The 12987-nt window shown below is 44.6% G+C and overlaps 1 protein-coding gene across 5 annotated transcripts in view; it reads right to left on the reverse strand.

Moving 5' to 3' along the window:
- Positions 1–817: 817 nt before the first annotated feature.
- hmcn2 (hemicentin 2) overlaps positions 818–12987 on the reverse strand; it is a 50541-nt gene continuing 38371 nt past the window's right edge. For 4 of the 5 annotated variants that reach the window (XM_061768734.1, XM_061768733.1, XM_061768735.1 and 1 more), the window contains 24 exons: positions 12676–12783; positions 12456–12590; positions 12245–12379; positions 11891–12160; positions 11263–11453; positions 10972–11185; positions 10644–10778; positions 10384–10574; positions 8540–8621; positions 8184–8354; positions 7531–7683; positions 7222–7359; positions 6814–6935; positions 6493–6733; positions 6349–6408; positions 6128–6247; positions 5854–5988; positions 5168–5287; positions 4929–5054; positions 3234–3362; positions 2856–3149; positions 2480–2599; positions 2280–2406; positions 818–2166 (listed from right to left, as the gene is read on the reverse strand). In XM_061768734.1, coding sequence (XP_061624718.1) covers positions 1788–2166; positions 2280–2406; positions 2480–2599; positions 2856–3149; positions 3234–3362; positions 4929–5054; positions 5168–5287; positions 5854–5988; positions 6128–6247; positions 6349–6408; positions 6493–6733; positions 6814–6935; positions 7222–7359; positions 7531–7683; positions 8184–8354; positions 8540–8621; positions 10384–10574; positions 10644–10778; positions 10972–11185; positions 11263–11453; positions 11891–12160; positions 12245–12379; positions 12456–12590; positions 12676–12783 — 3896 coding nt within the window. In that variant the 3' untranslated portion in view covers positions 818–1787. Of the gene's footprint in view, positions 2167–2279; positions 2407–2479; positions 2600–2855; positions 3150–3233; positions 3363–3436; positions 3761–4928; positions 5055–5167; positions 5288–5853; positions 5989–6127; positions 6248–6348; positions 6409–6492; positions 6734–6813; positions 6936–7221; positions 7360–7530; positions 7684–8183; positions 8355–8539; positions 8622–10383; positions 10575–10643; positions 10779–10971; positions 11186–11262; positions 11454–11890; positions 12161–12244; positions 12380–12455; positions 12591–12675; positions 12784–12987 lie in introns of those variants that run through there. The other variant, XM_061768738.1, reaches the window with a different exon arrangement.

Below are 12987 nucleotides of genomic sequence, written 5' to 3' on the forward strand. Positions count from 1 at the left end.
TTTAGCTATTATGCTGCACACAAATGGAAGAAGTTGCCAACATAAGTGACATGTGCTTTTTAGAACATTTCTACTTTTAAATGATATTTCCTGCACTGTACGCTGTTTTAATTGTATTTTTATTTCTATTTTTTTTTTCTCTTTGTCTTAAATATTTCTAAGCTGTTCTTTCTTTGTTTTTAAATGCTTTTAATCATGTAAAGCACATTGAGTTACCTTGTGTATGAAATGCACTATATACATAAATGTGCTTTGCTTCGCTTACTACATAATAAACACAAGCATTCCCCCATATGTATAACCTTATCAGGTTCCTGTGCGTACAAAAAGCTCTCGGAATCCAGGTTTTCATGGAAATAGTTGTTTCCTTATGACTTTTCCAGATAGCAGTCGTTGACCCGGATATGATGGTTCTGCTGTGGAACACATACACAGTCTGTGGTTGACGTTATTCTTACCTCTCCTTTCCTTTTATTCGTAGCCAGCAGAAGCCGCAGCACCTTTGTGCTGGGACTCTGTTCTCAATCCACTAATACAAAGCCGAGTCTCGTCTGGATGCCTCAGCTCTTCATCTTCAACAAACGCATTACTTAATGATGACCAAAGATGTTTTTCCACGTCAACTTTTTGTCTTAGAAACAGATGTGTATTTGTTCAGAGCTCGTCATTGATGGGTTAATATGGATGTCACTTCTGAGCGCGAATGGCAGCGCCAGAAACAAGTATTTGCTGCCATCAGCCAAAGAAAATCCAAAACATTGGTTCAATGCTTTTTCTCTGCTGTTTGCCAACGTTAATTAGAACAATGGCACGGGGATAACGGACAGCTTAAAAAATGTTCTTATTTTATTTCTGCAATTACTGAACATACATACAATTTACAGTGAAATGTGTGTTTACCCTGTTTGAGTCGGGTCTTTTTTTTTCCACAGGCAAACATGGGTTGCAAATGACCTTTTTCCTCTCCTTATGCGTCCAAAAATCCCAGATCAGCATTATGTATGATGTCATTAAGGCAAAGGAAGGCATGCACCACCCTCAACCCATAAGTGCAATACCACTACCTGAAAAAATTGCCTCACTAAAGTCCACTGGGATACATTCAGAAAGGCACTTTTAAACATATTCACATTGAAAAAAATGCAAACAATAGAAAAAAAACTACATCGATGAAGAGCTATCACACACTGTGACACTTTAGAGAGCGTAGGTAGCTCAAGAAGTCTCTCTCTTTTTGTTTGTTGAAAGAAATGGACAATTAATAATCTAAATATTGTCCAATGTCATTAATGGTGAAGATAAAAACAGGCTTTGTGAAAGATTATGCTACTTATGCATTTTATATATATTCACCCTAATTAGACATTAACAGTAACCGTACCAACGGACGTTGACTCACGTAAATAGCAGATATAGTTTCTGATGCTTTCTGATCAATAGTAACTAATATTATTGCTTTAATGGTTGATGCATTGCGCTTTTCATTTCGGAGGGAAAGTACAGTTTTACTTTTCTTTGGTCAGGCCTATCGACGATAACAACGTTTAGTTCTTCTTCACCATGTTTCAGTCATAGGTTTTTTTAGTGTCTGCAGGATTTGTCAGTCACAGATACGTCCAAATCTTCTCTGACTGACAGTGTCCTCTTTATCATATTGCTTACTGTATGTTGAAGTGTCTTTGGAAGGGCATAATGCGCCTGACGCTCAGGTTGCAGGGGCATTGCCTTCGGTTGAAAAGTATCTCGCGATCTTTTAGGGGCAAAGTCACCTGTGAAGCTGTAGATGCTCAGTAGGGAAATGCCGAGACGGCGATGTAGATGATGAAAATGCTCTGGTAGGTCACACGGCCCTGCTGCGAGAGGGTGGTGGCCCGCACCTTGAGCCGCACCAGTTCCGGTCTGTCGAGAAGCCGCAGCGTGTAGATGATCCCCCGGCCCGCTTCGTCCCGGATGCCAAACGCCCGGCCCAGCTGACCCTTCTCGGAGTCTTGCTCTACTATGGTAAAACTTGTGCGTTCTTGCAGGATGCCAGACTCTGAGAAAGCGGATAGCCGTACTACGTTGTGATTGGCTGATATGCCGGAGGGAAGCGTGAGGAGTTTGTACTGCAGGAGCATCGGCGAGCCTCCAGTGGCACAATCTAGAGCGCACGGCTTGTAGCATGTCCTTTGAAAGAGTCAGAGGAGGGAGATGTCAATGCACTTTAATGCTTTTGCAATTAATTCTCAATTATATATATATAATATATTATCAAAAATATCTGTTTTTATTGGATTTACCCTGGGCTTCTTCCACGCTGGAAAGATGCCGGACAGGGAGTGTCCAGGCACCGGTATCCTCCTCTGGTGTTAAAACACATGTGATTGTGGCCACACTGAATCCCTTGCTCTAGGCACTCGTCAGTGTCTACATTGAGGAAGGGAACTTGTCGTAATTGTGAAGACAAATGATACATCATTGCAAATGGATTTTCTGGTACCTTTACAGTTCCTGCCGTTGGGTAGCAGCTGGTAGCCTGGAGGACATAGACAGTGGAAACTGCCAAGAGTGTTTCGACACTCATGTTGGCAGGGCTTCCTGAGCAGACATTCATCCACATCTAAACAAATAACAAGACAGTATAGCGAGAAATATGTGAGTGGAGAGCGAAGCCCGAGTATTTCATGTTGGTTTTGATTCGCCGTGTTAACTTTCTTGTTCGGGGTAGTTCGTATTAGGGATTAAAGCGAATAGTCGACAAGTCAACTTCACTTCTGTGCGTCTAAGTTTAAGGCTCCAATTCAACTAAGAGTTACTGTGCAATAAACCCCCATCCAATTAGTCAAGGGTACAGGCAGCCTTTGATACATGCTTACCGACACATTTGCCGTCTCTGCCGGTGTATCCTGCAGGGCAGCTCTGCCTGGTAATACGAGACAACCCGTGAGGGCGGGACAAAATTGGCCTGCCGAGGGATGACACCAGCTGCGGCCGAAGTCTCGCCCTGACTCTGGTTCCATTAGTGAAGATCTGTCCTCTCTCCAGCCCTGCGCAAGAGCGTCCGTCCCCAAGCAGCACAGTTCCAGGTGGACACTGGCACCTGAAGCTGCCAGGCACATTGCGGCACTGATAGACACATGGGCTTGGTGTCTGCAGGCATTCGTCAACATCTAAACGTGTACAGCAGAATCATGAATAAAAAGACATGGCACTCAATTTGTGTCTCATTTGAAAGAGATATAAAAATGTCCTACCCAGACATGGCAGACCAACTCCTTGAGATCGGTAACCTCTTGGACATAGACAGCCATAACCGCCGACTGTGTTCTGACAGATCTGAGAGTAGCGACACATGTGACTTCCATCCTGACACTCGTCAATATCTGAAAAACAACCGAGAAAAGGTCCATCAGTTTCCTAAAAACACGACAGGTCAAGGGTATTCAAACACACCTCTAGAAGTACAGACTGAGTTGGGTGCAGTTTGCAGTTATTGGGGCTTTTCCAAAATTCCAGAATTACTGACCACCACCAAAATCTGGTCACCTGCAGAGTAACAGTACCTAAATGGAGGACCTAGTCTCTTGATTGGTCAGCAGAATTATGAAACTTGGGTGCAACGGTGGGAGACGAAGAGGACTACTCATTTTAATTGCTCAGGCAGTAGTGTAGTCTTCTCCCAACACGAAGGTTGTGGGTTCGACCCTCAGCCCTTGTGACCATGTCAAGTGCGCTTGAGCAAGATACGGAACACTAAGGTGCTCCTGATGCTGCGTCATCACTATGCCAATGAGGAGACAGCGTTAAAGCGCTTTGAGTACCTTGGAGATAGAAAAGCACTATACAAGTGAAAGCCCATTTTCCAAAACATTCACTTTTAAAATACTGTAAATTATGACAACGTACACCACTGTACAGTGTTGCGTTCATTTTTAGTTACGTTGTGTTGTGCAAATATAACGTCTCACTATTTCCAATTTCCAATTCCAATGAAGTTGGGACGTTGTGTGAAATGTACATAAAAACATTTGCAAATCCTTTTCAACCTATATTCCCTCACATACACTACAAAGACAAGCTATTTCATGTTCAAACTAATGAACATTACAGTTTGTTTTTTTGTGTAAATCTTCTCTCATCTGAATCTGCAACCCTAACCCAAAGAGCTGGCATGATTACCGCTGTGTTACATCACCTTCCCTTTAAACAGCACTCAATGCGCGTTTCGGAACTGAGGACACTATTGTCGTTCTTTCCCATTCTCGCTTGATGTACAGCTTCAGTTCAAAATGACTGAATATTTGCCCCCCCCAAAAAAAAAAAAAAAAGATCTGTTTGAACATTCAATATCTTGTCTTCTTAGTGTATTCAATTGAATATAGGTTGGAAAGGATTTGCAAATCATTGTACTCGGTTCTATTTTCATTTTTTAGCCTTTCACAGCGTCATTGGAATCGGGGTTTGCACAAAGCTGATGCAAACTATCGCCATGCTGGCTACTCCCTCCCGAGGTGTAAACAAAAGCCAGATCAGGGTTTACGATTCCAAATGTAACGTGGCGAGCTGAACTAAACTGTACCACTTGTTTAAAATGTGGCTTTATATTTAGTCTGTTCGTACTCCTGTTGAGTATCTTTCTGTGGAATCTTTGCAACAAATTATAGCATTTAAGAACGCTCTTGCTGACTTTATGGAGGGAAACCAATGGCTTCATGCTGCCTCTAAGCAATGGAGCAGATTTCCTGTGAAATCGGACTCTGTTACACAATGTGAAATGCAGCGCCAACAGGCTCATACTCATCTCTACCCACTCAAGAAAGTAAGTGTTTCTAAAATTTCCTGGAGCGTTCAACGATAATATTGCATAATCTAACCTCTGCAGAGTAGAAAACTGGAATGGCTGTAGACATTCTCGAAAAGGAATGAAGTGAGGAAGAACAGACACTAACCCACGCACGCTCCATTCTCGGCTTTGGTCATGCCAGCAGAGCAGCTGTCGAAACACTGGTACCCTCCGTCAGTGTTGTGACACTGCTGGTGAGCTGGGCACACATTCCTCATGCACTCATTGATGTCTGTACAAAAACAAAAACAATAAAAAAAGGTTTGTTACGTCATCAGTCAAGTTAAATTCCAGTATCCAGTACCTGTGGTACAAAAGAACCGCTGATTGGTTTAGATGACTGACCGATGCATTGGTGTCCTGACAGCTGGTATCCAGGATGGCAGATGCAGCGGAAGGAGCCCAAAGTGTTGAGACACTGATGTTGGCACGGTGAAAGGGTAGACTCACGGCACTCGTCCACATCTGAAGCACAAAATTAGGCGTCCATATTCATCAGCCTGCTTGCAATGTCCATCATGCAGGTTAGGGTTCACACTCACACTGGTTGAATTTTTGGCTAAAAAGTTATTGACTCAATTTCAAGACACTGAATCGTTTTGGGGGAGGCTGGTTAGCACATCTGCCTCGCAGTTCTGAGGACCGGGGTTCAATCCCCGGCCCCGCCTGTGTGGAGTTTGCATGTTCTTCCCGTGCCTGCGTGGGTTTTCTCCGGGCGCTGCGGTTTCCTCCCACATCCCAAAAACATGCTGGCGAGGTTAATTGAAGACTCTAAATTGCTCATAGGTGTGAATGGTTGTTTGTCTATGTGTGCCCTATGATTGGCTGGCGACCGGTTCGGGGTGTACCCCGCCTCTCGCCCGGAGATAGCCGGGATAGGTAAATTGTCCGGAGGTGTGAATATGAATGCTTGTCTGCGTGCCCTGAGATTGGCTGACGACCACTCCAGGCTGCACCTGGCTTCTTGCCTGAGTTCATCGGTCCAATGAATCGATGGATGAAATAGCGAACATGGTTGAAATGTGACTTGCCTTCGCAGCTGTTTCCTGTAATGCTGGGCTTAAATCCTGCTCCACACTTGGCTTGGCAGCGGTAAGTGCCCAATGTGTTGACACACTGCTCGTTGTAGTGGCACATGTGTGAGCCCTGGGCACACTCGTCAATATCTGTTGGGTTCAGTTGATGAATAAGGACAGCAATTTTCACATGTATTATACAAAATACAACCTATCCACACTGCAGTGCGTACTAAAAATAAAAAATAAAATAAAATAAAAACTTTTAAATCATGTGTGCCTGTTTCACCTTGGCATGTGTTGGTCTCCGTGGAGATGGTGAAGCCGGAAGGGCAGACACAAGAAAATCCTCCCATGATGTTGTTACATGAGTGAGAGCAGGGAGACTGAAGGGCACATTCGTCTTCATCTAATCATAACCACACATTGAATTACAATAATAAAGTGGCACAATGGCATATATTTCATGTTAAATATTGCCAAACCATAAAGGAGGCAGAGGCCACCCACCAGCACAGTATGAGGTTGTGTCGAGGACAAAACCTTTAGGACATGTTTCTTCATGGCCATCTGCAAACAGAAGCGTTTAGCGTGAAAACCTTTTTACGCTGCTTCGTTCTTGAACTTTTCTCCCCCATAATAATTTCCTCTGACCTGGTATGAGAAGGCCGGCAGTGAAGTGGAAGTCCAGCGTAAGACTCAGCATATTGTAGACACTGTTGATTCCAGAAACCTTCAACAGCTGGAGCAGAGGGCCCTGGCGGTTCTCCTCACCCTCGTAAATAATGGTGTGATTGCAGCGCAGTACCATGGGGGTTCCTCCCCTCTGGTGGCTCTGTGATGACCATGAGTACATCTGCCCTGGGCCTGTCTGCACGTAGGACTCATCAAACTCCTACGGGAGGCAAAATTCAATTGCAGACATTGAGAAAACTGCTGAAAATCCTCAGATAACAAGGAGCGCTCTCAACACACCTGCAGGCTCAGATGCGAGGTTGTCAACGAAGGAGGTACAGATCCATTGATTACAATATCAATCAGTAAAACTCCCTCAGAATCCAAACCTCTGGCCACATGAGTGAGACGAAGGACCTCCCCTGTTTAAAGGAACGCCAAACGATATTATCCCACGTTTACATTGCACATCCAGTTCTGAAACTCCTTCCTTCAAAGACACTCCTGAATATCAGCACTAGTTAATGACGCCATCTTCTGGTTGTTTTGCGAACATCATGACGTCGACGTCATTAAGAAAACAGATGCTAAATTACCTTTAAATAGCATCAAGATTGTTAGTATTATTATAAGATAGTGATTTCTGTTTGTGTGTGCGTGTGTGTGTGTGTGTGTGTGTGTGTGTGTGGAGGGTGATCCAGAACAAACCTGTGTCAAATTCCATTCGGGACTCCTGCCTGAACTGGCCGTGTGTGAAGGAGTAGCCATTCCTGGTGCGCTCACTCTGCAGCACAGTGGTCCAGTAGATGGGTGCAAAAACAGACACCAGCACCCGCAGCAAGGGACCTAGTCACATCACCATCAATAAACTGGATTACAGCGGGAGTAAAATGTCCACTAAAACGTAGGAGCACCATGGTCCACAAAACCAAGCAAACCAAAAAGATGTCCCTTCTCGTGCCACGGCTGTATGATATGCTACTCCTTGAATTGTTTGTATTTGTTGTGACCACTAACCCACGCTTGGCGGAATGTTGCCAAGACGGGCCTGCAAAGTGCTGCTGCCTTCCTCTTCATTATCTGTGATGTTTGCTTCAAGGAAGGACACTCCGAACTCCCTCTCATTGACCGTGCCTATCAGGCTGCCTCTGGTTGTGCGAGGGGCTTCACCTTTCATCGGAAAAGAAAGAAAGAAAGAAAGAAACAAACAAACAAACAAAACCATTACAGATGCATCACGTACAGTACTCTATTGGTATGCTCGGATAATGAGAGTCAGCGGAACCTAACAAATGTCCCAATGTGTCCGCTGTATACATCCCATGCACAGATCCACACACTAATTGACAAGTGAAATTCAGCCAAATGTCACCTCCACGAGTCTAAATACAATTAACAATAACTTGTCCCGTGGGCGTCGTGGTAACACAACTCGCAGTAGAGGGTTGCTTAGTGAGCGGTGGCTCATTTGCGTGAGCTGCAACAAGACTTCTATCGCCTCATGCATCTTTACAAAGCGTTAAAAAAAAGTGCTTTATTTCCCTTGTTTTTTAACACATTGACCAGTCTCCCTGGACAGTATATTGAATATTTTACAGATTGGCTTTTCTAACTTGTTAATTGTATCTCCACTGTACACACAGCAGGTAAAGATCGTATTTCAGTTATACCTGGACAAAGACCAGCTTGACATTTCCTTGAGTCGATGCTTGGCCCGCTGCATGATCGTCCACCATGAGCTGGTTCGGGGTTGTTGCAAAGCCGAACACGCTCTTGGAAGCCTTGGCCGCATAAGCTACTACAAGGACCCCAGTCCTGCCAGTTGGAGTAGCCTCCATTGACTGAGACGTAGAGACAAAATGATTGCGGTCATTAGCGGATATTTTTTTCAATAAAATGTGGTGACAACAGTTTCAGTAACAAAGTCTGTGAGGGTCCGTGGGAAGGAATTTACTTTGACAGAGAGGCTATGCTGTGTGAGACAAGTCCCTTCGTTAAACACTTTAATTAGAAACTCAAACCTCACTTTGAACCTTGAGAGTTATGGTCCGCTCAGCTGAGCCAGCTTCACTCTCAGCCACGCACTCATAATCGCCTTCATCTGCAGCCTGTAGATCGAAATGGCAGACAGGAATTGTTTGATATGATTGGCAATGCTATGAAAATCCTTGCTCTCATTTAAAAAAAAAAAAAAAACATCAGTACCAAAATAAGACTTTATAGACCCACCCATAAATCTAAAAGAGTTATTCTGTTGAGATGACAAAATTCATTATTGTCACATTTATAAGGTTTAATGATTCTGGGTTGTTGCAAAGTTGAACACGGTCTTGGAAGCCTGCTTTTTCTACATTATTCTTGCACTTACTGTAGTAGTCTCGCCACTGCACTATTTGCATATCTGTTGTTGACCAATACTGGTCACTCATGTGCTTGAGGAGTATCTGCACCATTTACACAATTGTCACTGTTGCAGATTATTGCACTATAAATGACTTTAAACGGGTTACATTTTCTTGAAGACTCTGCAACAATTGCACAATTGTCACTGTACCAGATTATCGCTCTATTAGTCATTTCAAACTGCTCTTAATTGCTAGAGGACTTTGCATCATTTGCACAATTATCATTGTATCAGCATTAGCACATTACCGGTAACCATTTGTTGCTCAGTGACTCTCCGTATTGTGTTTTTATACTTAGTGTCTCTCTGAAATGTGTTTTCATGTTTTAATGTCTCCAAAGTATTTTTTTGTCAAAATAGCTGTCTGTTGTCGTACTAGAGGGGCTCCAACTACCGGAGACAAATTCCTCGTGTGTTCTTGACATACTTGGCAAATAATGATGATTGTGATTCTGAGTCTAATGTATTCTTATATTGTTCCGTAACTCTGGTGTAACGTCTCTGAGATGTCTCGCCTTGCTAAAAGCAGCAAGCCATTGTTTGTCTTATCCGAAGACATTCTCCAGTGGGCTACAACAGCTTGCTGGGAAGCTGGTGGGGATGTCCTGATTATGGAAATTTACTGAATCTGAGAGAAAGACCTTTCCCCCCCACCCCAACACCCCGAAGTTTCGGCTTCAGAGAGAGAAAATGTGTGGGGGCTTGCAAAGAGCACGAATGCAGACGGCCATCTCCTGCTGTCCCTCATCTTTTTCCCTCTGTCTCTTTTTGTTTATGTCACGTAAATAGCTCTTTGTATGAAAAAAACAACAACATAAAGGCAAAATTGCTTCCTTAATTATTCTACGAAAGAGGAATTTCAAACACACTGTTCAGGGTCTCAATTGTGAGTGCTTATCGACAACCAACCATTCACAATGGCACGGACACTAACGTCTTCATACGGTACGTTACTGGACTGTAGAAGGAGGATTGTACTAGCAGCCCCCAGAAGCACAAAGCTGCCCAGCTCTTGAATATGAACTTGTTTGGTGAAAGAAATATCATGCTATACTGTTGGGCGCTTAAGCGTTTATGTGACGAGCAAAACTTTATCAGACCAAGAAGAATAAAATCTCCCACAGAGTCATCTGTCTGTGAGAATCTCAGCTACAGTCTGTGCAATTACGGCAGCGGTTTTAAGGACGTAACGAGGTTAGAGGCTAAGCAAAGCAGGCCAGAGTCTGGGAACATCCGGTTCTCTGTTCACCTCCTCCCTCTGTTGATAATGCTGTTAGTTTCTCACTGAAGTGGCTCCAATCAGATTATGGTGGGGGCAGGACACTGCCAGAGAGACAGTTGTCAGCCACACAGATGAAGCTTGCATTGAATGAATGCACCGCCATTCAGTCTCCTCTTGGAAGCTAAGTGATTTAAACTTGGCTAGCACGCAAGGAATAAAATGTGACAGTGAACTTTATATTTACAGCGATGCTGTAAATGATCAACGATCCATTGTGGAGCGTCTGCACGCGGGAAGAGCGCTGCAGGGGTTTTCCATTTCGGAGCCAGCGGAGGACGGGGCTGGGGTCTCCGTGGACCGGACAGTCGAGCACGGCGGCGCCACCTTGAATGACCGTTTGAGACATGTGGGCTTCACCCTTCAGCACAGGAGGCTCTGAGAAAAGCAGACAGTATCAAGTTGATACAGAGTAATCCTCTTTTCAGTCAATCGGTGAAAGTTCACCTCGAATGCGGACAAAGGAGAGCGCTCGGATGGAGCCTACGCTGTTTTCCGCGAAACACACATACGTCCCAGCATCGCTCACGGTAACGTTGTCGATTATGACGGTGTTCCTGCCCGCTTCGTCGACAGAGGCGCCTACAAAATGGGATTGAGCAAAAATAATTCATCAACTCGTTCAGTGGTAAAGATGTCTTGGCTGCAGTGGAAAGACAAACATTGTTTGACTTAGTTTTGCTGTACATGTATTTGGAAAGCTACTTCAATTTGTACTGTGGTATTCCGCTCATACTGAGAACTTTACAGCAACACCACTGAAAGTAAACGATACCTCGGTAAGGTATGTTGTTGACAGTCCAGGAGATGACAGGAGGAGGTGTTCCCTGAGCGTGGCAGGACAAGGCCAGGTCCTGTCCTTTATTCAAGGTGACGTCACCAGGTAGCTCTTTAAAGGCAGGCCTCATGTTGACGGACAGGTGAATATTCTGTCTTGCGGAGCCTGCTGCATTGGTGGCTACGCATGTGAATTTTCCAGCATCTCCTGGCTATACAAAAGCAGATTAGAGTCATTGGGAGATCCAGAGTGGGCTGACACCGATGCCGCTCGGGTTCCCACGCTCACCTCGGCCCTCTCGATAATCAGCTCTCCGGATCGCAGGGCCGTGAATTTGCCCGGAAGGTTGAGCAAAAGCGCACCATCCTTTTCCCATGATACTTTGGGATCTGGTGAACCCTGAGCAGCACAAGGTAACAAGGCCTGGAATCCTTGAATGACTGACATCTCCGTTTGCCCAGGAGGAATCATGGGGGGAACTGAAACACAAAGACAAGAGAACTCTGTTTTCCCAAACTCTGGTAGGCTTTCATTCCCACCTATCCCATCTTTCATTTGATCATGGCAAAGTTATTTCCTGTATAAGGCATCTCTCCTAACTCAGACCGCAACAATCATAACCTATGGACATGCTTTGTCTATGGGTTTGGACTTACAGTTTAGTATATGCATCCTGCCTTTCCGAAAATATACAGTAATGGCTTCATATTTTTTTTTTTAAGTTTTACAGTAGCCTAACATTTTTTCACATCTCATTCACGCAGAAGAGCGTTTGAATTCCCGTCTTGCCATATCCTTGAAACCCAGCATTTTCTTTACAGAGCCCAACTTGAATTGTCACTCTTGAACAGTTCTTGCCGTTTCTCTGCACTTGTGCTCAACATACACAGCGTAGTGTATAAGAGCCGTAACTCACTTTGAAGAACCAGTCTGATATCATGGCTGGTTCTGCCAGCAAGGTTCTTGGCGGTACACGTGTACGTCCCTGCATCACTGCGCTGGGTAGAAGTGATCACCAGTGTACCGTTTGCATATATATGACTATGAGCACTGTCAACTATAGGCCTCCTGTCTTTGTGCCAAGTAACTTCTGGTTGGGGTTGACCATCCGCCGCACACTCCAGACCGACCGGTTGGCCCAGCACAGCTGTGTACTCCACACGGGGCGCACTCAGCACGGGTGGAACTGAGCAAACACACCAGTTGTGCGATTATAATGTCATACAATTTGAATACAAGTGATAAGGTATGTATGAGAGCTAAGGTATACCTTGCAGGACGAGTTTGGTTCTTCCTACAGCCACACCAGCTTCATTTTTGGCCAGGCACTGGTACATCCCTGCATCTCCAAGAGTAACACGAGCAAACTTAAGGGCGCCGTTTGAGAGCACAGCCAGCCTGTGACCTGTAAAACCGGTGAAAGCATTTTTAGAATCATGTTGTTGGACCATTTCTGAGAACTTATAACGTGCTGTTGTTACCAGCTGCTATGGGAACGCCTTCTCTTTGCCAGGTGATGGACGGTCGAGGAAATCCTTGAACCTCACAGGGTAGAATGGTCCCATGATGTAACACCACTTGCACTTCCTCTGCCATTGGCCTGATCTCGGGAGACTCTATCGCATCAATGTACAGTCATATTATGTTTCAACTTGTTTATGTGACGCATTTTTGGATCCAATACACTAAATGGGTGCCCACCTTGGACCGTGAGTGAGATGTGTTTGTGAGCCACTCCGGCCGCGTTACGAGCTGAGCAAGTGTACCTCCCGGCATGGCGCGGTAGCACGGCGGTTATCTGCAACACCCCTGCATCGAGTATTGTCGTAGTAAGTTTATGCAGTTGTCACGTAGAAACAGAGGTGAGTAGTCACGCACTACATTTACGCCATTACACTTAGTGAAGAAACTTTTTGGATAAATTGTAATTGTCAGAGTAGTTTCAATGCAACACATCTTTTACTTTTACTGAGTAGTTTTCCATCCATCCATTTTCTGTACTGCTTATCCTCA

Source organism: Phyllopteryx taeniolatus, chromosome 3 (assembly GCF_024500385.1).
Source record: "Phyllopteryx taeniolatus isolate TA_2022b chromosome 3, UOR_Ptae_1.2, whole genome shotgun sequence".
NCBI classification, from domain to species: domain Eukaryota; kingdom Metazoa; phylum Chordata; class Actinopteri; order Syngnathiformes; family Syngnathidae; genus Phyllopteryx; species Phyllopteryx taeniolatus.